Source organism: Peromyscus californicus, unplaced genomic scaffold (genome assembly GCF_007827085.1).
Source record: "Peromyscus californicus insignis strain IS unplaced genomic scaffold, ASM782708v3 Scaffold_7__1_contigs__length_154581171, whole genome shotgun sequence".
NCBI lineage: Eukaryota > Metazoa > Chordata > Mammalia > Rodentia > Cricetidae > Peromyscus > Peromyscus californicus.
The window spans coordinates 40,467,565-40,495,537 of NW_026294595.1; the positions used below are offsets into that span (position 1 = coordinate 40,467,565).

A 27,973-nucleotide genomic window follows, 5' to 3' on the forward strand; every position below is an offset into this window, starting at 1 on the left:
GAAGTACTGATTTGAAATTCAGGCCAGGTAGTCCTCATCTTTACAGAGAGGAAACTAAATCTTTATCGATTCTTGTAAGGATATTGCTTGTTTGAGAAAATGAGCCAGATGACAGTACTCTCCGTGTCTAAATGAACAGATAGCACTGCCTTAGAAAATGGAAAACACGGAGCCTGGTTCAGGGACCAAGTGGCCTTTGCCAGGTTACCTTTTTTTTTTTTTTTTTTTTAACCTTTGTAAAGCAAGGGTCACTGCAGAATGGGGGCACGGTGAGAGGAAGGGAGGGTTAGAATGGAGGCAGACTGTAAATTAACTATTCGGTAGCCTGTAAGGGCAGCCTTTATGGTCCAAACACTACTGGCACTCTTCCTAGAAGTTAGAGCATGCGACTCCAATACTTTAGCATCTTAAAATAATGATGAAAGAAAGTGGATTCCTTTTTTGTCAACTTGATCGATAAACAAACTCTGAAATTACATCTGATGGTAATATAGAGATTCTTCTGCCAAAGTATCTGTCAAATATCTATCAGTCATACATTCGATTCAAGCTCCTTTATACCATCTATAAAAATAAGCATGATAGTCTATGAAGGCAACTGCAGACCTGCAGCATTTCCTTTCTAGGTAAGGTTTCAGCTTGACTGAAGGGTGGGAATGCATTGATTGCTATTATCTTGTTTTCCAGGGGGATTCATCTACTTACTTCACCAATGAGACAAGGTGGGGAAGGAAAAATAGGCCTGGAGTATTGGCTTCTCCTCCTGGAAAAGTAAAACTGCTGTTTGGAACAAATAGCTGTTATCTCTAGACAGGACTTTCATCTGTGTAGCTGGCAGGAGAGGGCTCTCACACAATGAGGTGTAATGAATTCCAGGGCTCCTGCCATTGTCCAGAGACAATTAGGGTGTCCTGCTATCTATTGTTCATCACTCTCCTCTCAGATCCAAATGGGACAGTAAAGACATCTAAGGAATAAATATTTTTCACTCTAAACAATTCATCTTTCTGGGACCATAGTGTCTAATTTCAATAACCTTCTTGATCTTATGCGCGACATAGATTTCCCTGATATGCTTTCTTTGGAATGGAGGAAACAATAGTCTCGTTTTTATCTATATCTCCTTCCTTTAGTTCTTGATAACCTTGAAGCAAATTTCCCCCCTTCTCTTTCCTCTGCAGGCTATCTGTTGACTTGTTCGAGTTATTGGGATTCTCTTTGCCTACATTTGACTCTTGGTTCCTTCACTTGATTCTTCAGATCTTTTTTTTTTTTATTTTGACTTTTCCAATAACAGAGAAGATGATATTAACTATATCTTCATACTTTGAAAGTCAGGGTTTCTTTTAGAAAGTCACGTAACTTTTCTAAATACTTTAAATTTCAAGACACTAAGTTCAGGTGAAATGCTTACAATGAAAGGGGGAACTATATCTTACCTTCCAACTTATTTTGAATATACCAATTTAGTTGATAGTTAGACAAACACAATTTTCCCAGTAAATTCAACTGTTTAAACCGGTGAAAATTTAAAGATCCAAACAGGTAGATATAATTAGAATGATAATGTCTTAAAGTTGAACAAAGGATTCTTGCAAGGAAGGTGCACTTCTGTGTTCACTCAGCTCTGGGGGTTGATAGCAATAACACCGTCAGCATGTTACAGAAGCTTTCACTGCTGTACATGTGAGCAAGCATCCCATCCCAAGAAAGGCCTTAGCAGGTGATGCAGCTATGTGTGCACTTGATTTTACAAGTGGTTTGTAATTAATCTTGAAGTTATTGATAATAAGTAAAATTGAGAAACAAACACTTGGATTAGTGTGTAATGATGGAAAACCAAGAACGTATTCAGGGTGTCACAGAAGAAAATTAACATTTATATCATCCTTAAAAGACCAAAAAATAGTGTTAACTTTGCATGTTGCACATGCCTAAGTTTGTGCTAATAGCCATTAATAAATTTTTCTTTTAAGGCATATTTTCCCCCTCTGATAATGCCATTTTTGATAATGTCCTGTTCAACTGTACATGCTTGTTTTCTCTCTCCAAGGACATTTTGGGTTTGAAGATTATAATGACTACATGAGTAATGAATGCATGTGTATCTTCTGAAGTATCTGGCCAAATGTATCCAACACCTCACTCACCAGAAGTAACAATCTTACTTAGAAATTGATTCTACATTTCTAATGGTCTAGTTTCCTTTCTTCACTGATTATGTTTTGCTTCGGTAGAATTCTTTTGATCTACATCAAAGAAAAATTGACTTTCATTAAACTGGTCATTTCTGCCCTTTCCCATAATAGAATCTTGAAAACTAAAAGGAGAAATCAATAGAAAGTACCCTATCCTGAAGGGCTCATGGATTACTAACGACTCATTTGCCCCTTAAGAATAAGAATAAAGCCCCCAGGAAAGCATACTATTTACTAACACAGAAAATAATTAAATCTAATTGGTTTAGATAGTTTTATAAGAATGAATATTTGATTTAGACTATGAGTCATCACAGGTGCAAGAGGCAAGGATGGGCAATAAACAGGTTATATGTATGAAACACAATAGATAATGACTTCTATGAGCCTTCACTAAAACACAGATTGGGCCTGGAGACAATAAACAAAGCAACTTGTTGATTAATATGTGTGTTCTGTGTTTATAAACCATGAAAATACATCCTCGTTCGTGTAGCAGTTATTCTAGTATCTTTTGACCGTAAAAATAAGTGAAAGAGCAGAAAATAAAACACAGACTGTGATTTTTTTTTTTTTTTTTGTTGCTGTCATGAAGACTCAAAGCAGTAGAATATTGAATTAAAGCTAACTGCTTAGGCATGGAATTGAAGGCCTAGAAAGTGAAAGTGCAGAATTCATTCATTTTTCTTACTGGATTTTGCATGATTATTGCATAATTAAAGAAAAATAGCCTGATTCTGAAAATGAATGATGGCTTTATTAAATTGAAGGAGAGTTTTTCTACAATGCAACCTGAAGAAATTGGTGACTCTGTGTGTGAGTTTGCGTGTGTGTGTGTGTGTGTGTGTGTGTGTGTGTGTGTGTGTGTGTGTGTGAGTTCAGATAAGTCAGCATGCCAGTCAGATAGACTGTATCAGTCAGTCCTTAATATCCCTGGACACTCCTTCTATGGCTCTTGTACCGTCTACCATACATATTAATCACTCTTTTCTTTTTCTGTCATTACAGTTCTGTTTTTCTTTTCTTTTATTTATTAAGAAATTTTCGATTCATTTTTACATACCAACCACTGATTGCTTTGTCCTCCCTCCTCCCTCCCCCCAGCCTTCCCCCACAACTCACCCGCCATTCCAACCTCCTCCAAGGCAAGGTCTCCCATAGGGAGTCAGCAGTTTTGCTTTTTTCCCCCCGAATAGCAATGAATTCATTTATTTTTGACAATTTCATATTAAATGTCAAGAGGTTACTATTGTTCAATATCATTGTACTATTATAAAGCTTTATCATAAAGTATTTACCTATAATGAGTTTTATGCTCATTTACATATTTGGGCTATAAGGAAATCTGTGATGAACATCTCATAAAGATTATATATCTTCACTTTCCTTAGATGGATCTAAAAGAGGATCGTAAGATGCTTAACTTCACAGAAACACTAAAAGTTTCTGAAATAATCATCCCATTTTTCAATGTCACTGGTAACACAGAAGTGTCACTGGGAGCACAGAGTCTCGATGATATTTGGTAGTGTCAGTCTTTGTCCTATTGGATTTTAAATATCTGACCTTTTAAAATATTTATTTATTTTATGTGTATTAAGGTTTTGTCTGCATGTGAGTCTGTGTACCATTTGTGTGCCTAGTGCCTATGGAGGCCAAAGAAAAGGGCACTGGGTCCCCTGGAAGTGGAGTTGTAGATGTTTGTTAGCCACCTTGTGGGTACTGAAACTCAAATCTGAGTCACCTGGAAGAGCAACCAGTGCTCTTAACTGCTGAGCTACCTCTTCATCCCCTTATTTTGCTTCGTTGTAAAATAAATTGTTTTTCTTAAAAAGCTTCTAAGTCTCTTATTATCATTTTGTTTATCATTTCTTATTATAGACATAAAATATGTGATATTATATTATTTCTCCAAAGTATAAAGATATTTTATACTCATATCCAAGGAATTGATAATTTTAGTGCTTTAAGTTCTAATTTTAATTCAAATTATCAGTTGTGCATAATGCAACACCAAGATCTAATATTTTTCCATACATTTCTCTAAAAAACTGTTGTAGGAAAGACCTGTGTTTCCTCAAGTAATTTGGTGCTATTATCAAATATCAATTCACTGTATACCCGAGGATCTGCTAAGGTAATCTGTCCATCGATCAGATTACCCACATCATTGTTGATACCACACTGCCACAATTTGTATAGCATTATGTCAATTCTTACTATAGCATTCCTCCAAACTTTGCTCTTCTTTCTCATTCTAAATTAGATATTGCAGATGTTTGCATTTCCATGCAATTTTTAATGTTTACAGAAATTTGAGTCTCCCATCATTTTGACTAGGTTTAGAGATCAATTTTGTAAAACTGGATATCATTACAATATTGGGACTTTCTGTTTATGAGCTTGGACCAACTTCCATTTTATTTGTCTTGTCATTAACTAACCTGAACTAATTAATGATTATTTTACTCTTTGAATCATTCATGTTTTGGTTTAATATAGTCTACTGATGCCACTTAAGGAGGTATTTTAATTTTCTTGTTTTAAATTTTTTGGGTCAAAATATTTAAAAAATGGCATGACAAGTGATGACTCATACAAATTTCCAATAATAGGGATTATTGGTTTCAGGTGTTTCAGGAAATACTCAGTGAAAAGCATAACATTATTTATAAAGATAGTATAAACTTTACAGGTTGAAGGAAGTCATGAAGATTCATTAAATGGATCCATGGTGAACATTCTGTAAGTCAATGAGCCTATTCCCTCAAAGATTAGTGTTGTGAAATTCAAGAAAATCCGAGGTTCAAGGAAACTAAGAGTACACTATAATAAATGGTAATGTGATAAAAATTTAATCCTCCATTATGAAAAATCAAATGTTTAAAAGATGTTATATGGATGGTTTGCAAAATTTAAAGGTACTAGTATTATTGCCTCAGTTTTCAAATGTCTCATTTGGAGAAGTAGTTAGATGTGCTAATTTCATTAATATTAGCAAATAAAAAATTAAAATATTTAAGGATAAGAGATCATCATATCTGCAAGTAAATATAATTGGTTAATCAAAATAATGTATAAATTTAAAAAATTATGCACATATACAACCACTGTGGAAAAAGAACAACACATGCAGTAGTTTTTACATTAGTTTAATTTCTTGAAGACCTTATGTGCATTCACATCATTGCCATATTTTGGCAACTCGTTTGCAGGTATACATAGTTTTAAGAACTTCTAATTAAACTGATGGTATCAAAATTAAATATGTGGGTTATTTTTTCATGTAATTGCCCAATGGCCTGTTCGTTGTTATTTGAAAATAGTGGTTAATGTTACGTTTTAATTGCCAAATGTTTCTCTAACATCTGGATTTGTTTTTCTTTCCTTAAAGGTAGGATAATGTCCCTGTACTAAAAGGTTAAGGATAATGTAATGTAGAAGAAACACCAAGCCTGTGAATTTTATGTGCTGTTCTTTCTATGGTGCATTTTCAAAATAGAATTCAAAATTAAAAAATAATCCTGATTGAAAGCATGGCTATTGTTTTTTTCTCCTCCAATCTAGCTAATTAAAAGGATAAACAGTTTTGAGCTAAAAATTTGACAACTGACAATAATGTATGTTCCAAATTATGAAAAAAAGTGTAATGACAATGTATGTTCCAAATTATGAAAAAAGTGTAATGTATTTATTAGTCAGCTTTTTTGTTCCATGAACTTTTACTTAGCAAATACTGAGTCAAAGGGGTACCATAAATCAACATGAAATTAGATGTGAGGAAGGTACAACTTTCGAGACATCCATTTTTTTTCTTCACATTCTTTAGGTAACATTTCCAGTATATAAAATGACTCCAACAACCAAGGCCCATTTAAAAGGAAAAGTCAGTGGAATCTAGAAGAGAAGGAGAATATTTATAACTACTGTAATTCATGGGGATTTCTTTTCTTTTTTTTTTTTTCTTTTTTTAGATTGTAGCTGAGAAGGTGAATTTGTCTATAACCTCAGTTGTCACAACACTCTTTTTGTTTATTTGTTTGTTTGATTGTCATTCCCTGGCATGACCAAAACACAAAAACCATAATAATGCTAGCCTACTACTTTAGCTTAACATTTCTCTGGAAAACAATTTCATTTGGTCTCATTTGGATCATTCGATGTCTCCACTTTCCTCCTGAATATGGTAGAGATTAATTTCTATGTGAACTCACCAGAATGAGGAAATTCCCTCTCTCTTGCAGAATATTAATTTGTTAATTCATGCTTAATTGTTTTTCTTAGAAAGCAGGCAATTCTTTTCTTGCATGCCAGTAGCCTTGACTTTCCTAGGAAACCTCTCCTACTTAAAACACATATTTCATAAACAAGTTTCATATTGCAAGAACAATGTTTTCACCGTGTTAAAATATCAATAGTGAATACAGTCAGAACCTGGTCAAGAACCGAAGGAAAAGAAGACTACACATGCTCCATGCACACTAACACTTCAATGGAGTTTGAGATAAAGATCCTGTTGAAAATCAAAGATATCCTTTAACAGAGGGTTGGCATTCAACAATGAACTCAATCTTTTTACCTTAAGTCTGTTGCTGCTCTCCTGACTCACAATGGTTCACAAAATGGTTAGGGTTAATTCCCTTTACTAAGAACCATCAACATGGTATTTATAGAAGGATTCATTTGCAGTCTTATTTCAAAGAGGTCAGCAGGTGCAATGCATTCTTTAGAGGAATTCTGACTCATTTCTCCAGATTGCTAGATACTGTCTTTGTCTACACAGTAAGCATTTTAGGCATTGCAAGAATGAGAGGCTACATTTTTTCAACCATAGGCTTGGGAAACCTAAATAAAATGTTCATAAAATACAAACTAAAAAATGGTACAAATTTTTTCTAAAATCTGCTAAATGATGCTAGAAATATGTTTGTTTAGAATGTATACATGCAATATACATACATCAATCCTGGGCTTCTTTGGTCTCCTGTTATAATTATCAAGAACTGTGCTCTTTTACTTTGAAAAGTATCCTATTTAAAAACTATGTTATATGGACACATTAGCTATGGTATTTGGACATTCTCATATATACTTTCTACAAGCAGATAAATTCCAATTATGTCTGCGTCTTTGCTGTAAATATGATTGATTCATCCTGATTGTCACTGAATCATGGACTAAAGAGGAGCAAGCTGAGCTAACACATCATTGTGGAGGAGGAAGTTTCCTTCCAAATGCACCAGTTTCTGACATATAGCTACCAGGTTTGGTTGTATACAGATAAATGGTAAAAATTCAGGTTTCCTGAACTGCTGATACTTTCAGGATAAGCATGTCCAATATAAGTCTCTGAATTTCAAAAGAAAACTAAAAGTAAATTATCCAGAGTATGAGTAAGGCCTTGATTTCCAGGTTGAAGTCCCAAGGATGACAGTTTGTCAAAATTTAGGATTGTTTTACTTTTACTTCCTGAAGTCAGAATTTCTTTTATGTTTTTTATTCAGCCACACATGAGATTGCATATTCCCTTTGGAATTTGACAGTTTAACATGTGTTTTTTAACTCAATTCCTTGACATATTGTATTTGTTAACTCTTACATTGTACTAACTAGGTGCCAAGAGTTGAAGGGACTTTATAAATGCAATCATGAATATTTTGGTACATTAGTATCTATTATAACAATAGTTCTCATTTCATTGATGATAGAATTATGGAAAAGCAACTTCTTATAAGTTGCAGAAGGTTACTTTGGGGCATACATATTCAAGAGATAAGCTGGCCACCTGACCCTACAATCTACAAAACGAAGCTTCATGTTCTGTCTTTTTTCTTTATATTTATTTTTTATTTACTGAGATTATACTACATTTGCATAATCCCCTCTTCTGTTTCCTCTGTCCAGACTCTCTCATAAACACTTCTGCTGCTCTTTCAAATTGATGGCCTCTTTTTTCATTAAGTGTTGTAACGTGTGTGTGTGTGTGTTTCTAAATACGTAAGTACAACCTATTCAGTCTTTAAAATGTTACTTGTATATATGCTTTGTGGAAGAGATAGTAGAGAGATTGTAAGAGCCAAAGGATCAAGGAGTTTGCTATGAGATTGTTTGTGTCTCATAGAAGTGTCAGAAGTTACAGCCACCAAGTCTTACAAAACTTGAACTAAACAAGAACCACTACAGTAAACATGCTAACAGGAGGCTTTCACCCTTCTTCCCTGGGGGAAGCACACACCAATTAATTTTCACGGTTCCTTTTCTTTACATCATCCTTTTCAAACAGGCAAGACACTACCACTGTGTGGGAGAAGTAAAGGACAACGTTCTGGTTAGGCTAAGAGAATTTATTGTACATTTTAATTCAGTCGGTGATTTAAAGAAAGAATTTGTTGAGTAGCTGCACTAGGTAAGATAGTGTGGGAACAAAGATATATTTATGTGATTTCCAAGACCCTACAGAGGATATATATATATATATATATATATACTCAGATAGTCAGATAGTCATTTTATACTATACTGGTTATTAAATCTTACTGTACATAACAAATGAAAGGACTTCTTGGTTTCTTCCTGTTATTTCCAGGAAAGCACAGATGGACCTTATAACCTGCATTGCAAGAAGTGTATGTTTACATAATTACATGAAGGAAAGATTAGAAGCCTACAAATTAAAATATAAAAATATCTGTATATTAGTCTGAGTTCCCTAGAGGAATATTTATATATAACTCATAGATTATATATATAAAATCCAAGAAAAAGTCCAAGAATCCAGGAGTTGTTCAATCTTTGAGGTTGGATGTTTCAGCTGGGCATCAGTATGCACCAGAATCCCAAAGCAGTAGGCTCTAATGCCAATGAAGGAATGGACTTTCTACTGAGTGACAGCAGCCAGGCAAAAAGAGAGCAAGCTTCCTTCTTCCATGTCCTTTACAGAGGCTGCCAGCAGAAGGTATGGCCCATGTAAAAGGTGGATCTTCCCACCTTGAAGATCTGTATTAAAATGGAGTTTTCCCATTCACTTTAAATGATTTAGTTAAGAACAGTAGCTTAGAGGCTTGACCATCTGTTTGGGATTTAGTTAATTCCAGATGTAGTTGGCAGTCAAGGTAGTAGTAATAGTAGTAGATGTCAAGTTGATAACCACGAATAGCCCTCTCCATCTGAAATCCATAAACGATTCACACTTTTCTATTAAGACAAGACTTGTCCCTACAGGTATGGAATTTGTATGTCACTGAACCCGCATGAAAGGGGTCAGGGTGGGCTGAGGAACAGTAGGGACCTTCAACAATGGGCTCCAAAATAAGACAAAGGATACTCAGATGGTAGCTGTCCCAGATAACTTCAGTAGCCTTGAGAAAGTAACTGAGCTTCATGATTTCAATCTTGAAAATGGGAGCCATAAAGTATGCCTTTCTTAAGGTGAGGTAGGATATTCTAAAGGGAAGATTTTAGAACAGTAGTGTTAGGGCCAAAAGAAACCTCAATCCCAAAACTCTAATAGGCTGTACAGATATCCAGAAATGAGCTCAGTTTGGACTTTAGGAAGATTTCTGACAGTTAGATAAAAGCCAGCATTTCTCAGGAACTTGTGAACTGGTTCCCGTCAGCCAAAGGGAGTCATTTTCCTTATCTCTGGAAGAAGAGATGTATGTCTACCTGTGTTACCTATCGTCATATCCAAGTTCATGCTGACCATCAGTACCCCTCAGTGTCCTAGTATCCATTACATATTTCAAAGTCCATGCTAGGATCCTAGCCCTTCTCACCACCTCATTTACCCTAAGCTCCCTCCAGCTCACGGGCTTCCCCGCGCAAGCTGCTCGTTTTCCTTATAACTCTGCTATTCTCACTGTGTTTTCTTCATGCTCTGCTCCTGCTTCTCTCACTATTGTTCTCTCTATCCTCTGCAATTTTCTCCACTCTTGCAGATAACTCTGGCTGTGCCTAGTCTGCTGTCCATGTTTAGTCTGCTTCTTTCTCTCTCTGCTCCGGATTCTTCCCGATGCCTCTGGCTGTTCCCTCCCTAATGTCTAAAATAAATCCTTCCATGTAGCTATACCATGGAGTGGTCATGTTGTCAGCTTGTATAAGTAACAGCATATTTTAAGGATTCAATAAATGAAAATTATTATGAATATTGTTTAAAATCCTAAAGCCATATTCTTCTACATAGATACCCTAACTTATAAGATTGCATATAAATTACCAGAAATAATTGAGGCTACATTTTTTAAAAACTTTTTATAAGATACTATTATGTACAAATATATTTAAAAATGAATTTCATCCAAAAAACCAAAACTGTGAACTTTGGGGGATTTTGTTTTTATTGTTTGCTTTGTTTGGCTTAAGTGAGGGTTAATAAGGGGGGATTATTTTAGCTTTGGAACAATGAAGTTAGAGTCAAGGAAGTCGTGTTTGGTTATATTATCACGCCATTACTATGAAAAATATCATGTTTCTTCAATGATTTTTGTAGAAGTGAGCACATGTAGGATACATGGAAAGAGAATGCAATACCTTTTGTTGTCTTTTTCAGGTATTCCATGATGTAACTAACACCATTTAAAAGATTGGGTTTCACCTTCATTCTTTATATTTAAATTGTATTTTATCAGCAATTTTCAAGTCTCGCATAATAAGTATTTACATGACTACTTTGTCTATCATCTTATACTTGAAGTTGTCATTTCTGTAATAGAGGTGAAGCTCCCCCAGACATTTAAATTTATTTTCTAGCACAGAAGAAAAATCAAGATGGCATTATAAAACTCTTCCTCAGTAAAGATATTTAAAACAGAAGCAGCATTGCTCACATTTTCAAAATGCCAAGACTAATAACAACTCTTTAATATGAAGTATTTGCCAAAGGGAAATTCATCATTGAAATTATTGGCATCTTCAATGAGCCAGTAATTAAAATAAAATGTTGTATAACCCACACCATACATGTGTTGCAATGAATACATTTGAAATAATGAGAGTTGGTAGGTATGAAATTTCAGTAGGACACCTTCTGTTCACTCTAGAAACATGAACTGTGAAGAAAGGAGTAATGCAGTTTTAGATTGTGAACTGACTAGAGACTGGCAAATAGGATCGTTGAATTCGAACATCATTAGTGGCATTTCTGTGGAGTTCTTCATTCAGGGAGCAAATTCTAAGAGCAATCTGGGAAGCCATAAATCCTACTGAGCCTGGGATAAGTGACATTCATTATAAAGAACACCTGGAGGGAAGACCTAAGCATTGAGTCACTGCTATAGAGATCTGATTACCTGAGCTCTGTTTGTCTTGGTTAAGGAAGGGAGCTGAGGAAACAAGGGTCTTTTCCTGTTATATTTTCTGTGAGTTATATAGGACTGTGTGGATTAAGCTGGTAGTTTGTGTAACGTGCCGTTGTTTCCACTGCTTGGGTTTTTCCCCACACATTACTATTTGACATCACAGATCACTCATGGTACAATTTCCTTCTGTCGTGTATCCTAACATTCTATTCATTTCCTGTTAGTTAACTACCATGTAGTTATTATTTTTTATCTGAACAAGACTATATTTTTATTTAAAAAATCTATATTTTATGAAAAAACCCTTTCAATACTCAAAATTTTCATCACACATTATATGGACACAATAAATACTAAAAGCAAGTTAAAATCAAATTCATATCATACAGAAAAATGACAAAGGCCAGTGAATGCTTTAACTTCTAAATGATAAATTATTTCAATAGTAATAAATGGTACTAGTTTTTTTAAATCTAAGATTTGTTAGTAAATTACTAAAAAAATGTAAATGTTTTTGAAAGAATTATCGCGGTGTGAGAAAGGATTTACTAGGCAGTTCAATTAGCTATTCAGTTGGTTCTTATTACTACCTAATTGTAACAATATCCAGCACCAGTTTTCTGTAAATAATAAAACAGACTGCTTCAGATATTTTCCATACATGTTTTTCAGTAAACATTCGAGATTAAACTTAATGATCAGATAATAAGATTATTTTTACTGGTTCAACAAAAATTAAAATGAAGACCAAGTATTGTTATTCACAAGAATTAAACAAGAAAACACCTTCCCTTTTGGGAGTATACAATATAATAGAAGTATCAAGTATGTATACCTCATTTTGAGACACATATATTGTTTATCCAACAGTTACACTTCTAGAAACGTGTGTTCAAAGGAACACTCTAGGTAAACAAGATGTATATTTTCTTTGTATGCCTTTACAATTGTACAAAATTAGAAATTGTAAAATATTTCTTAAGTATTTTTGGTAATATTCTATCCTATCAAATGCAATAGTTTTTGAGTATCACAATAATTTCTGGGTTGTCCATATGAAAAAAATGATGTAATTGTTACAGTAGGTTATACATTGGTATACAAAATATAATGCCATCCTCATCATGTTTTAACAGAGTCCATATGGATACATGCACACACAGAAGCATATTTGCAAAGAAAATTATAAGCAATATATGCCATCATTTATCAGTGAATGTATCTTAGTTCGAATGCTTAGACATCTGTTTTCTACACATCTGCACATACATCTGTATTTTCTAATTTTTGCCAGGACAATAAAATCACAGAGAGAGAGAGAGAGAGGGAAGGAGGTACAGAGAGAGGAGTGGAATATGTAAAGTCCTTGCTTGCTGAGGTGTTGAAATCCTCAGGTCTCAGGGTATGACTGATGAAGTGTTTTTGACACCCTGCAGATTTTACATTCTCATTCCATGAGTCAAGACTTATAAAGAAAAAAGACAAGAAAGGGAAGAAGGAGAAAATGGAGAATTAAATGTTTGGAGAGACTAGTAGGAGGGTGAGTTCATTTCTAGTGTGTGGTGTGGCAAAAGAAAAAGAGCTCAGAATAATTACAAGGGGGTTTTATAGTTATTTTATCGTGATGATTTGGGGAGATGCAGGGGGCTGAGATGTGAAGAACACATGGACAAATTTCTACTTTTTCATTTACCTGTAAGCATCCTCCAGAACTGGCTAAGGATGTAGGCGTTTGGGATGCAGCTGCATTGCTCTGACCATTCATTTCTCCTTCCAGGCTCACTATGAAGGGCAATTAGTTGTTATGTAATTTTGGAGAATTCCGGGTAAATAAATATTAGCAATTCATTGTTTATGCAATTAAATAATCGAGGTTGTTGATTTTTACACTTTTCACATTTCCCAAATGAGTAGCATAAGGTATTGAAAGACAGAATGAATGAATGAATGAATGAGACTTTTGAAGATCCTACCACTGAAAATATTATAAATATTTTCATCTGCAAAAATGTTTGTGCCTAGACTATTTTAAAACCATTTTCTATTCTCCTGCTATTTCCTAAAGTCTTTAATAAGTGCCTCAATGAGTGCTTTCAAAATGTTAAATGTTGAGGAGAGAAGGCCAATTTGGAAACAAATTACTAAAACCTCATTTCATAAGTATCCTAATAGAGATATGAAAAGGAATGTCAGAGAATGTGGAAAAGGTGCCTGAGGGATTTAGAGAACACCTTTAAAATGAGCTGAGATTGACACTGTACAGAAGTTTTCTTAGACACAGAAAAGTGTTGAAGGGTGCAGGAAGAGGTGCTGTGGGTTATCCTATGGCGAAGGAATTCAGTGGGCAGGGGGAGAAATGCTGAGGGGCATTGAGGAGAAGACTTCAGATGCAAACAGTGAGTGAGTATGACATATAACCAAAGAGGGAGAAAAGTGGAAGAGTTTCAAATAAACTAGAGACTGTCTACGTTAGTAAACTCAACTTTTCCCTTTAAATAACAGTGTTAGATTTTGGCAATTTGCATTATCTTTTGGTGGGGATTGGGCGAGACTTGTTTCATGAGAAAGGGAGAAGAGAAAGATCCTAGTGTATGGGTTTTCTCTTTGGTAGTGTAATGACCAGACAAAAGATATACCAAGGTTTAAATTGGTATATAATTCTAATCAACAATTCATAAAATTTTTAGAATAGAAGAGAGTATATCCTATAATTATTCAAAGATTACGGTCCTAAACTAACTACCCTCATTCCACTGATTTAAAACTACCAGATAGACATTAATTTTGTTCAGTAAGTCAAGTTTAAAATGCAAATTACTTAGAGAAAAATCATTCCTTTTGGTGTGAGTTAAATTGATTATATCTATGTTTTACATAATCAATCAAAAATATTAATTAAGAACTAAAATAAATGCATCATAAAAGCATCTTTTTGGAGGCAGTATAAGAGTCTACAAGCTCAGACAAACAGAGACTGAAAACCTCCTGCCCCTTGCTCTGTGTTATTAATAGTTTTCTTAAATTCTTTCAATCATAAGTTAACTAATTTGAGGAATGGGATAATAAGATTCTGTTGACTCACAATGTTTCCAAAGTTAAGCAATAAAGCAACTTGTATCAAATATGACACAGAACTGGAAGTCAATGCATATTAGCTGTTTGAGCAAAGACTTATTTGGGTAGAAGGCTTCAGTCCATATGTGATAGGCATCAGGAATTAACATCTATAAGGCACATCCACTATACATTCATTTGAATACATAAATCACTAAAGATCAACTTTTAGCATGTTAAATCAAATATATGGTTAATAAACATTTCTCAGAGAAAGAAGAAATGTTAATGTAGCTAAGTAAGGTAAATGGAAATTACTTAGAGATAATGTTTTGTTTAAAAATTATTCACTCCTAGCCGGGCGGTGGTGGCGCACGCCTTTAATCCCAGCACTCGGGAGGCAGAGCCAGGCGGATCTCTGTGAGTTCGAGGCCAGCCTGGGCTACCAAGTGAGTCCCAGGAAAGGTGCAAAGCTACACAGAGAAACCCTGTCTCGAAAAACCAAAAAAAAAAAAAAAAAATTATTCACTCCTTATAAACCTTTGTATAAATTTAACATTGAGACTTTTCAATAGATATGATTTAAATTTTTATACTGTGATACAATTTCAAGATGAAATCTTTTCTAATACTAAGAAAACTTTTGTTTGCAAATATCTGGTTTATCTTGATATTCTTTGAGAAATCTACTGCAAACTCACACTACTATTGTACTTTAATTTTTCTCATCATGCCTGTCGTTTTGCATTATTAATGCAGACTTGGCTGAACAGAATGTAAAAGAATGCTTTGAACACAAAGGTATGTGATCTCTATGAGAAGAAACAGACATTGCAAGTTCCAGAACCCAAGTTATTATTACATTTTTCAAAGTCAATATTTTAAACAATATTTAAGAATTAATATCCAATCAAAACTAACAATCCTTGGACATGAACATTCTCCTATTGACTGTGAGGGAAGAAAAAAAGGAATGATAAAAACAAAGCAGGAATAATAATAAAGCCTGCAACCCTGAAAATACATGGGATAAAGATTTCTCAGAGAAAGATGAAGAAAAATGTTAATGTAACTAAGAAAGGTAAAAGCTTGTTTAAAACTATTCACTCATTCTATGTATTGTATGAATGTAACATCGATTTCTCTTCACAATAGATATGCTTTAAATTTATATACTGTTACAGCAGTGTCTTCTGTTCAATCATTTCTGAAGAAAACTCACGCGAAAAATAGCACTGTGTTCCGAGGAACTTGACATACCCACTGCATTCTAGTTTGAAAGCATCTTTCAGTCAGGATTACACAAGCCACCACCACTACTCTTTTTTTTTTCAACCCTTCTCACAATTCTCTGGCCATTAGCACCTGCCACTGCTCATTTTATCCCTTTCTAAAGAAAAAGGAGTATGACGTGTTCTACCAAGACAAAGCAGATTTTGCTTTTGTTTACAAAAGCGGAAGTATTTCAACAGTGGAAGGGATCACAGGGGGCTCCCCAAGAAATGCATGAGTTGTCATAGAAAAGGTACAACATTTTTCTCAAGTAAAATTAAGAAAATTTTATGGAATGTTCAGTTATGACAATGGGAATCTAATCTAGGTTTTCTTGAAACTCAGTTGGGACAAGTAGAAACTTCAGTTTAATTTTTAGTAGTAGGGTGGAATGTATGTTATGGTGATTAAGACCTTCCAGATGCCTCACTACTGCTTCTTAGCAGCCTACCATTGTTACTAAATGCAGACAGCATAGTTAAGAAAGAGGAAACGCTAATATGACATTTATAATTATTAATAATTAACTTTTTTGGACTTTACCCTTTCACTATTGCATAACCTTGGCATCAAAGTGTAATTTCTGATTAGATAATCTCAAGAAAACACTGAGTGAAACTGGGTGTAATGGTGCACCTCTAGAGTCCCAACATTCATAAAATTGAGGCAGAAGGATTACAATTTTGAGGGCAGCCTGTGCTACAAAGTAAAACAGTCTCTTGAAAGAAAATGAAAAACAAAATATTGAAGAATAATAATGTTAAACCACTTATAAAAAGTCAATATTGAGTAAGACAAGGAGTCAGGAGAGATACTGTGCCCCCCCAAAAAAGAAATCAAGTAAGAAAATTACATAAGAGATCTGTGGGTTTGGCTATTAGAGATTGCTGGAGACAGTATTGAGCCATTGATAAATGGCAAGTGATGGATATCTACAGTAAACAGGAATAATTTCTGGTAAATATTTTCTTTACTATTCTTTATATATTTTTATATTTATATAGTTATAGATTACAAAGAAGATTTAATCCTTACAATACTGAGCAAAGATGTATGATCATTAATAAATTAAGGAATATGATCATAAATAAATAACCTGAAGGGCATTTATATGTGATAAACCAAAATATCATACTTTGCCTACCATTCAATTTTCCAAGATCTGATCTTACTATTATGACTTTATGGTATTATTTTTCAGCCTATATTTATTCTTCCAAGGCCATTTATTAAGTGCATACTTGTGGCAAGCATTGGTCCACGTTTCTGGATCCATAAGTTAATGAGACAATGTTTTATAACTATGCTAATAAAATAGATAAATTTAGCTATCATAACTTATGATATGGTGCAGCCTCATCTAGAATTTACACTGGAATCAAGAACCAAATGGTGAGGGATTCGGTGGAGCAGACTCTGAAGGTAATCAGAAATGACACCACAAAATGTCTTTCCTACTGTCTTCAGAAACTCAGTGATGGTTTCTGTAAGAAGAATTGGAGCGCAAGACCAAAGAGCGACTTTGAATTACTTATTACTTTTTGTAGACAAAGGAAAAGTTCTGAGGACTGCATATAGCCCTAGGTGCAGTGTGTGTGTGTGTGTGTGTGTGTGTGTGTGTGTGTGTGTGTGTGTGTGTGTGTGTATGCATTCCTTGGAATAATCAATTATGTTTGCAACCTAACATTTGTGGGAGAAACAGACTTGCTAATTTACCCAACTAACTGAGTAACTAATGTAACTAAACTCATTACAGACAAGAAACTATATATCACAAATAATGTAGTGGCCAGGACACTTAGCTTTACAAAAGAGATGTTATTTTCTAATACGTATGCGAAAAGGAAATTAAGACAAGAAGGCAAATTTTGGTCAAGTTAACCATGGTATTAGAGATGAAAACTTACCTTGTTTTATCTAAATATGCCCCACTTGAAAACCCCAGTAAATCTTATTCTTGATGACCACTCACCAAGAACACTGAAAAAGAGCCTAGAACTTTATCCCAAGAGTTCTAATGAGTCTAAGTGTGTTACCAAGTGTCTCGACTAGACAACTGAGCAGTAAGGAAAAGCTGCAGAGAGCTTAGGACCCATCAGTTTTGAACTGTGTGTGATCTGACAAGTGACTCAGTTTCTCTGGTCTCCGTGTTCTTTCTGTAAAAGGTGAATAGTAGTTTATGTAGTTTAAAAAGTTGAATATGTAGTTTATGGGATTATTGGATCCTTTATTAAATGCATAAAATTCACAGGCAGTGATCCCTAGCTTCACCAAATCATCAGCGTGATTCATGTTTCAGCAGCAGTCCTCTGATGACAATATGAGAAATTAGAGTGGGAAAAACAATACTTCCATGCTTCCCAAAGTGGGTCATGCAGACCTCAATCAGAGTACTTGACAGCAAATGGAAAGTTAGGAGTAATATTGTAATATGTTTGTTGACCAACAGTTTAGGAAGAAGAGAAAAAATTATAGATATTTCCTAGCTTCTGATTCAAATGGCAGTAGGGATGGTTCGTCACAGTGCTCCGTACTATACCGACTACTTCCACGTAGCTCAACTGTCCAAGGATTCTCTCAGCAGCTGGCTGTAGCAGACCCTGTGCCTATTTATAACAAACAACCAGAAGAGACCCCTTAGAATTTAGCAGTAGCAAACTGCTCTGACTATCCCGCTCTGGACCTTGAAATTGACCTGCTCTCAAGCCATTTAAGAATAAAAATAACCAAACAGTCTTCTCCCAAGCCTCCAGTAAAGACGGAGTCTTTTTGCACCAGTGATCACAGGTGTAGAGCTGGAGGGTTGTGTACCAAGATAGCATCAGACCACTCTTATCTTCAGGACATTTTGGTTTCATATGAGAAAATAATGAAATGAAGTTTTCAGACTGTGGGAAGGACTAATTTTTTTTTCAGAGTGGCTATTTTGCTAACAGAAACAATGGATCCAGTATAATCTCCAGAAGGCATGAGGTTTTCAAAAAGTTAGATCTGTGAAAGAAAATGAATTTTAGAAACTCTGATGTTATAATATCCTGCTGAATAAAGTATGGAGAAGTTGGGATAAGAAAAAGAAAGTGACAATGAAACAAATCCCAGGCAACACACTCCTTGGAAATCTTTCCTGTTGCTTGAGTTACATACACACAAACTATATTTCTATTTCTGTATTTAAAACCACCATCTGCAGCTCTACTACACAATCCAAGAATTAGGAGAGCTGAATATATTATGTGCATAAAGCTTATGTAAGGCTATTATAATAGTTATTTCATATGACTAAAATTTTAACTAAACTACGTTGCTTCCTTAAGACGTCATTATAGTGTGCAAGCAACAAAGTATGATAAAAAGTATATATTAATAGTTATTTTAAAGTTGAAGAATAGAGGAAGAGTAATAATTGATCTTAATTTTTTTATTTGCTTATAAGCAACTTTGTAGAAACATCTATGGTTTAGCAATTACAAATGAACGTTAGTCACACTGTCATACAAATGCCCTCAAAGCAGAGACCACTTGTGCACTCTTTGTACCTCTGATTGACGTGTCACCCAAGATAGAGATGAAACCCAGGGTGAACCTGCCCTCTTATTCACAGAACAGCACCTTTTAGGTCTTTCTGCATAGTTTTCAGGAAAGAGAGAGTCAATGTTAACAAACCAAAGCCACTTCCACCTTCCAAGGAATTAAATAAACATTGCCTCTGGAACTGAGCAGACCAGGTGAGGATTCTCCTCAGCCACTGTCCATCCTCGAGCTATTGAGAAGCAGCACAAAGACAAGAAAGGCAATTACAGACTATACTGATTGAATAATAAAATTGCAACTGCACTGTGTCTGGAAACTCAACGCCAAAATCATGAGGCTGCCTCATTCCTAATTCGCACACATTTCAGGACCTGCTTTCCCTTTGAATAAAGGTGTTATTTGTCCAGGAGTTTACTCTGGTTTTTCAGGTTTTTGAAGTTGCTTGGAGATTTGTATTACACACTTTAATGTAACTGAAGGGTGTTAGGGTTTCAACGGGCTATTTCTATGATGTGATACACCAAAAAAAAAAAAACCAAACAAAAACAAAAACAAAAAACAAGTAAACAAGTAAATTAAGGCAGAGCTAATTAAGCTATTCCTTTATTTTTTCTTATTCCCATCACCTACAAACTACAAATAAGAACATTGTTTTCTAGTTTTCAGTTACTACTCCTCTCAAAGTATAATTTTTAAGCATGAAGCCATCACAGTATTAAAATACATGCCCACCCTTATATAAATCTCCGTGTAATTATAGTTTTATATAATTAGAGTTTCGTGTCAAAAGATTTACAGCTTTATCACCTCAAGCAACATTCAGAGCTGCCAAAAATGATTTATGCAATAATGACTTAAACTGTAAAATAGAATTCTCAAAGGAAGGGCTGTCAAGTGCTTCTACTTCAGATAAGTGGGTTTTTAAGAATTGATATTCTGATAAACAGCAAGTTCTACTCTACCTAGAACTGTCAAGTACTGAGCAGGGTAGGAAGTATTGCTTCTCAGTGGGCTACACACCTGATGATGCTTCCATTGGGACTCACTGCATACATCTCTGGCTCTCATTGCTTGGGAAACCACTGGGCCACTTCAGAAAACAAGCTTTCAGCTATAATGTTTTACTCCTCAAAACAGTTTTACTGCTTCACCATGAATGGTAAACGTGGAATATAACAACTGTTCCTAACTTTCTCATTGTGTTCATTACATAACATATATTTCATTGAATTTCTAAATTAATAAGCAAAGAAAGCAGTTACTAGAGAGAACCAAGAATTAAGGAACCAAACCATCACAGTAAATGACCTCAGTTAAAGGAATTAAGGAAACTTTAAGAAACAAACCAAAGAAAATGTTTCTATGTTTTTTTTTCTGTCTGTCTGCTTTTATAAATGCAAAGTGACTTGCAGCAGGTCAATAAGAGGTGAGACTATCAAAGCATTTGAATGTCATAAGCCTTCACTGATTTTATAGCTGTCATGTAAATAAATTAGTAAACACTCAAGATTCTATTCAATGTACCTGAACTAGCATCAAAGCTAACCACTAGTTTATTGCATCCCAAGTAGGTAAACGTATCTATATCTTAACAGCCACCAAGGGAATTTAATTTAATATGTTTTCCTTGAAAAGTAGAAAGACTGAGTTCATCTATTCATTTTCTCTACCATCTAAAACTAAACAGACAGTTTCTTGGTACCACTTAAGATACCCTACTCCTTCAAAGTGTGTCACACCTGAAAGAAACATCAATAGAGAAAGTTTTCACCAAAAACTGACATTTCTATACTTTACCGGGCTTCCAAAGACTCCTTGTATGAAAAAAGTGGCTTTAAAAAAATTCGTATAGCTAAGGAAACCATTCAGGCATCAATTTGCAATGGTCAACACACTGACATCTTTACTACAGACTTTGCAACCAACAAGTTTGTGTTTAAATATAAAATTCTTTTTCAAAATTGTTCTGAGCTAATTTTGTGATTACAGCAAATAAACTTCCACATTTCAGTCACCCCATAATAGATACAATTCCTATTTAAAACCATTATGGAAAAGGTGCTTAGTACCTAACTGATTTACTCAGAGCAGTACTTTAATTTTTTTAAGCTGAAAAAAATTCTGAAATGGCCTTGAAAATATATCAACCAATGATGGACCAGCATGCCTTGAACAGTCACAACACAGACCATATCAACCTTATCCTTTAACAGTCAGAGAAGAAACAACACTGAACTACTTAAAATTTCAAAAGTCTAGTTTTTTGGCATCTTGTAGACAAAAGAGGTAAGTTGCAGTGTTTGGTGACAGTCTCAATACAGAAATATTTCTAGACAGTGGAACCTTAGGGATATTTTTATAATACACAATGCTACTGATCAAAAAGTAAGAGTAAACTGGGAAGAATTTAAGAAACAAGCTCTGTGCTGTTTGATAATCATATAATTGCTCTCATTCCAGAGCAATACAAAGTTATACAAACCTGTTTTTCCAGTAATACTTGATTGCAAATACCCACTCAAGTTCAACTTCATACACTGGAAAAATCCCGTAATTAAGAATTGTACATTTCATATCATGAGACATTTAATTATAAGAAAATAAGAGAAAGAATTATACCTTTCTTTTGCTATTTTTCTCTATAGTTTTCAAAGGAGTCATGATATAGTATAGACTACAGTATGACAAACATTTGCCAAACTTAAGAGTTTTCTAAAAATCTGAGCAGATTCTCCTCAGCCTCATCAATTTTTGTACACACAACAGGAAGAAATAGATGAAGCAATATTGGCAAAACTACAATGTACATGTATTTTACAAGTGTTTTACTAAATTGGCCAAAGCCATTAAGTGTACACCCTATGCATCTACATTTACCTTAAAAAGCATTATATGAATATTCATATATAGTAACCTATTTATATTCAGTTATCTATATCTGAATATCTATCTATCTATCTATCTAATGAACACACATGTGAATGTGTGTGTGTGCATGTGTGTGTGTGTGTGTGTGTGTGTGTGTCTTACATTATACATGCATGCACACTGTTCCTAGGGCAAGACTATAAGAAGGTAGTGTGTCCTTAAAGTTGAAATGATGGCCTTAACTTTGAAGTGATAGTTTATGGTAGACAAGTAAATACTAATAACCCTGCACACTCACAGATCTTTTTCTGTATTTCTCCCAAGTAATGTCTTCTATAATTCTTATTTTATGACATATGAATGTACCCAAGTTCAGTGGCTCAGTTGTGGAAGTTACGATAAACTCTGCTTAATCTTCTCTAAAAACAAAGGAAAGAGACAAGAAGTTCCATCCATCAACATTTAAAAAGCCAAGAAACATTCATAACTGTACCAATCTTCAATTCAGATTACACAGTTTCCAAGAAGACCTTGTGAAATACGTTCAAATGCAGGCAAATAAAATGTGTTTCTCTCACATTATGCATAGAACGATAAAAATGGTAAATTACTAATCTGCACATCATTCCTTTAAAAAGTGTCAGGGCTGACTTACGACATTCTTGTCCTTGGTGACATTAAGTTACTGCACCTCTACAGAGTTCAAACAAGGTACCTTTACACAAAGAAGAATTTTTTCCTACTGATCCAATAATAAGATCATTCATATTACTTGGATACTAAGACTTTATATTAAAAATTCATCTACAGTTAATTATATGGGGTTTCTCTGCATATGAACTTTGAGCAATCAAAATTTCATTTCAAGGGAATCAAATACAAGGAACCTTAAGCAGGTCCACTTTACCATTTTTATGATAGTAGGTGACCTCCACTTTCCTCTCCTCTGACCCCAGCAACGCCTGGGCAATTTGGGCAATATCATGCCTCTTGGTCTCAGGCCCGTGGAGAAAGTCGCAGGTGCACGGCTTCTGCATGACATCTGGCCTGGAGAAACCAGTCATCTCACAGAACCCGTCATTGCAGTAGATGATGGCACAGTTCTGCACTCTGGCATTTGCAATGATAAATTTTTTATCTGCGATAAGAAGAGGGTAAGGCATCTTTTAAGAATCTTCCACAAGGTTCTCACAAACACTAAAACAATTTGTTGCATAATAAGGGTCTGGGATGCAGTTGCATTCCCAAGATACTAATTACTTAAGTCTTTCCCAGAGAATTAAAAACCACCACACACACACACACACACACACACACACACACACACACACACACACACACACTCCTCTCCAAACTTTAAATGTGAGATCAGTGGCACTAAGTAATTTAATAGAATGAATTAAGAAGATTATTTTTCAATTGCAAGATCAGAAGTTTTCAAGTTGTCTAGATCTCAAGCCCTGTGACTCCCAGGGGTCCTAGTGACAGCCAGAAAGCAGCTTGCCAGTGGAGAATTCCAGAATGCCATTTAGTGGTATGATAAAATTTTTCCAAGCCAGAAAATTGAAACATCCTGAAACTGTCAGATTTCTCACTTCAACTTTGACTGGATCTTAGAATGCAACTTTCTCATGGATTTTTTTTTCTTGATATTTGTAAGGAAAGCATATATGTTTGTAGCTTTTATACATGCTTGTTTTTTTAAGAAAATTATTTTTAGCAATGAAATGACTTCACATTTATTAACAACAAATAATGTAAAGCTTCACACTTTCATAATGTCCAATCCCAAAAGATAAAAAAATACACACATATGCATTAAGCATGGTGATAACACATTTTTAGAAACTTTTTCTTTGTAACAAGGTAGATTTTTTTGTGTAATAGTAGATATTTTAATGCAAATTCCTCTAAATGTGATAGCAAACTGTATTTGCTATTTCCACAAAGAATATGAAGCAGGATAGAGAAGTTAATGTCATACACAGGCACCATATCTGCACATCGTTAATTGCTGTACTGGAAAATTTGTAAAGTGTGCAACATAAATGTACGCTGAAGTAGATTCAGTGCAGAATATAAATGGACAACTATAAGATTTTCAACTACTAGATTTATATAAAATAATTAATTCCTGGTGGTTTGCTTACATGAGTACATTAAATTTATCTATATTCAGTCTCTGTGGGATATACAGACTGCACTATGATTTTTAAATTCTCAGACGGCATATTTAGGGGAGCAACAGAGACACACAAATATGTTTTTTGAGTAGTGAGCTTCTTACACTCCAAACCAGACCACTGCTCTCCAAATTATTCTTTGACGTCTATTTTCAGCTTCCCTATAAAGTTCAGTTTTAAGAGCCAACTAACATCAAGCAGCATCCTTGACATTCCACAGCCCAGCAGTTTACCAAGATAAAACACAGTTTGCATAGCCATTTACATCGCTACTACCATTTACATGTCCTTGTTCCCAGCCTGTGGTCGGCTCTGCTCCTGACTTTAAAAAGTCTGCCACAGAAAAGGAGCCTTATAATGCAAGCCCGTATTACACCAGCACGTTCCCTTTAAGGTAGTAGACTAGTAGGGCATGAAGTAGCAAGGCAGATAATGGAGCAGTGGGAGAGGAGGATCAAATTGCCTTGTACAATGGAGTCCACAATCTAAAATGTAAATCCAAATTAATATTAGTGAGAGAGAACACTCCCGCTGCCATCCGAACTGCCTGGCTGGCTTTCCCAGCCTCTAACTTGACAGACCGGAGTTGTCCATCTCTCTAGCTTGGAAGCGACGGACGCCAAGTGCTCTACCAAAGCTGAAAGCGAGCGACAGGGGAGAACAAACGAACTTACTCTGTCCTTCAAATTTCCGTATGATGGTCCCCAGGAAGGTGTTTTGCGGTGCCACATGCCCCCTGCGAACAGGCATGTTGCCCGGGTCTTAGCCGAGCGCTCCGAGCTCGGAGTTCTCCCGGGATGTCTCCCGGGCTAGAGCCCAGGCCGGCGCGCAAGCCGCTCTTTGTGGCAGCGCATCTTCTTTGGAGAGCAGAAATCTCTTCCCATTAGCACCACTTCGAGACACCCGCGTTCCCCGCCGGAATCCAATCCATCCCGCTCACCTTCCGGAGGGGGCCTCGCACCGGCCTGCCGCGGGTGAGAGGCTTGGGGGCGGGGAGGGGAGGAGGCGGGGTGCGGGAGGCGGCGGGGGAGGGCCGAGGAACGCGGGGGGCGGGCTGGGCCGGGGTTGGGGGGCGGGGAGTCACAAGGGCAATCGATCTGTTTCTCTTCTCCCAAACAGCGCCAATTTCCCAGTGCAAATGGGCTTAACCTGGCTGTTGCCCAGAGCCCCAAGGATTGCTGGTGGGCGGGGGTGGGGTGGGGTGGAAGACTTGTGCGCCTTTTGCAGGAAGGGGAAAAAGAAAAGGAGGCAGGGTGGGGGTTGACGTTTCTGTCCCCGCCCTCTCCCCCTACACACACACACACACACACACACACACACACACACACACACACACACACACAGCCTTTATCCTGGGAGCTTGGGCGCCGCCACAGCTCGGGTTACTCAAGCGTGCCTTAGCGGAAGGCAGCCAAGAAATCTCCAAAACTCAGTGATAAAACAGCTACTCTGGGAAGGTGATCTCCACCGCCACTAGCCACAGGGCTTCATCCTGAAGCGCCTCGCACCGAGGTAGCTAACACACCCTCAGCTGCAAAGAAAAGACAGGTGGGAAGCCAGCCCTTCAATGAGCGTTTCAAAGCTCTGCTGGCGCTCAGAATGTTGAAGATCTAAGATGCGCCGCCTAAGAGTGCAGGTGCAATTTCAAGGTCCAGCTCGGACCCCTGAGCACGCCAGGGGTGGTCCCTGAATGAAACCCGGTCTATCCAGCGCTGAGCTAAGCCTCTGAAAGACTGAAGGATGTCAGCACCGCTGAGCATGCCGGGTTTCCCCGAGGGAGTCCCCGAGGAGTTGCAACGTTTGAGGGGTGACTGGGTCTCCAGGCGCTAGGGGTTGCCAGGAGGATGATAAGGCCAAAGATAGTGTAAACAAATGGTACAAAACAAGGCAAGAGAGTTGGGAGCGGGTGAGGCTGGGCGCCAGGGAGAAGGAACAAAAGGTGGGTGGGGCTAAGAGTTCGCAGCCTTGAAGTGACCTCCCTTGCTACTTACCTTCTAAACACACTAGCCAATTCTTTCAGCTTTCTCATCTTTTCTAAGGGAGCGCTTGCATACGACAGGAAGAGACTCAAAGGACAACATCGAGATCTCTCGTCGTCGTTCGTGCTTCTCAGAGTCTTCCAATGTGGGAATCTCCTCCTGGCTTACACATACTTAGGACAAATACTCCCCAAGACTTAAGGCAAGCTGTGCCAGGAAAACATCTTTTCAAAGTTGTTTTTTTTCCGGGTTTCCTTTTCTCCCCTCTTGCTTCTTTCCCTTCATTGATGCTGTCACCTGTAATAGCCTAGCCACACTCCTTTCTGTATCTGCCACCATTTCATTCTACAAAAGAGAGCATGGACAAACCTCTTGTTTCTCTCTGGCAATAAAGGTCCATAGACTTCCCTGAGGGCGTGCAGCTGCATGCTAGAAGGTCTCTGATAGGTCAGAGTGCAGCAGCCCACTGTCCTGCTTTGTCTGAGTCAGTTGGGTTCTCGTTTTGTTAGCTATAGCTCAAATCTGAAGTGAAATAGTTAGATTGGAACTAAGTGCCAAGAGGCAAGGTTAGTTTAGGAAGGTGAATCACCAATTTTGTAGGAAATAGGAGACTAACATAACACTTTATACGTTCCACAAAACATACACCCCCCAAAATCCAAATAAAAACAAGAACCCAAGAAATTCTAATTATTTTACATGAAAGCATTGAAAACAATGAAGTGAAATGGTGAGTGCCTGGAAAAGTTGAATTTTCTAGTTAATTAGCTTGATTTTTCCTGAATCTGTACAGTTGCGTCCCTTGTAATATTGAGGACACACACTTTCCCGAAGCATGGTTTATTTTATCTTCTTTTATTTTATAAGTAGATTATTCTCTCATTCTGTTCCCTAACTGCAGCTGGGCTTGCAAAAAGAGCTCCTCTTCCAGATGCAAAATGCGGGGAGCTATCCGTGGTGCTGACTCGGGTACTGCTGTTAGCCAGTGGTTATTGAGGAAGCTAACCAATGACAGTGGGCCTTCAAACTCAGTCAAGTGGCTGTTAAGTCACATAGCCCGATCTTAGTCACCAAATGCCTAGAAAAAACACACGTTGCTATTTTTGACACATTTCTTAAACACCCTCCCTTTTTACTTAGCTTTTTAGGTAACTTCAAGTTCACATTTTTTTCCCCAAAACAAGGACTCCAGGGAAAGAAGAATAACCTACACATTGTGTGGATTGTAAGTTTTCCGTATAACATTTCATTGCCTATAAGGTTTCCTGACACAATAATACAACAGTAAGTTGTAACAAAGCAGCTTGACTGGCTAATAAATTTTAAATGACTTTTAAACTCAGTCAATGAATACCGCTTTAAGGTAATAACTATCCCTAGCATGTTTTGAAACTCAAATGTTTCTCTACTATAGGAAAAGATGAACTGACATGCAGGAGTTTGTTGTGCGATGTTTCTTTTTGGACTGTGCTATTGACTTTCATGGGCTATTGCATTTGGAAACTCTGTAACTCCACTTTCTTCAAGAGGAAAAATGGATTCCTAATTTCTAGAGTATCTTCTCCTTAGCTACAACACTCAAAATGGTATGT

General features: G+C 36.4%; 1 protein-coding gene and 1 long non-coding RNA gene across 24 annotated transcripts in view; one reads left to right on the top strand and one right to left on the bottom strand.

Annotated features, from left to right (window-relative positions):
• The window catches only part of Kcnh7 (potassium voltage-gated channel subfamily H member 7), a 463,447-nt gene extending 438,083 nt beyond the window's left edge, over positions 1–25,364 (bottom strand). For 3 of the 4 annotated variants that reach the window (XM_052723439.1, XM_052723438.1, XM_052723437.1), the window contains exons 1-2: positions 25,077–25,359; positions 23,127–23,357 (exon numbers count right to left, since the gene is read on the bottom strand). In XM_052723439.1, coding sequence (XP_052579399.1) covers positions 23,127–23,357; positions 25,077–25,152 — 307 coding nt within the window. In that variant the 5' untranslated portion in view covers positions 25,153–25,359. Of the gene's footprint in view, positions 1–23,126; positions 23,358–25,076 lie in introns of all 4 variants that reach the window. The other variant, XM_052723440.1, reaches the window with a different exon arrangement.
• The window catches only part of LOC128100801 (uncharacterized), a 48,374-nt gene continuing 45,662 nt past the window's right edge, over positions 25,262–27,973 (top strand). For 18 of the 20 annotated variants that reach the window (XR_008214944.1, XR_008214948.1, XR_008214952.1 and 15 more), the window contains exons 1-2: positions 25,263–25,376; positions 26,423–27,967. This is a non-coding gene — a long non-coding RNA (uncharacterized LOC128100801). Of the gene's footprint in view, positions 25,377–26,422; positions 27,968–27,973 lie in introns of all 20 variants that reach the window. The other 2 variants (XR_008214939.1, XR_008214947.1) reach the window with 2 other exon arrangements.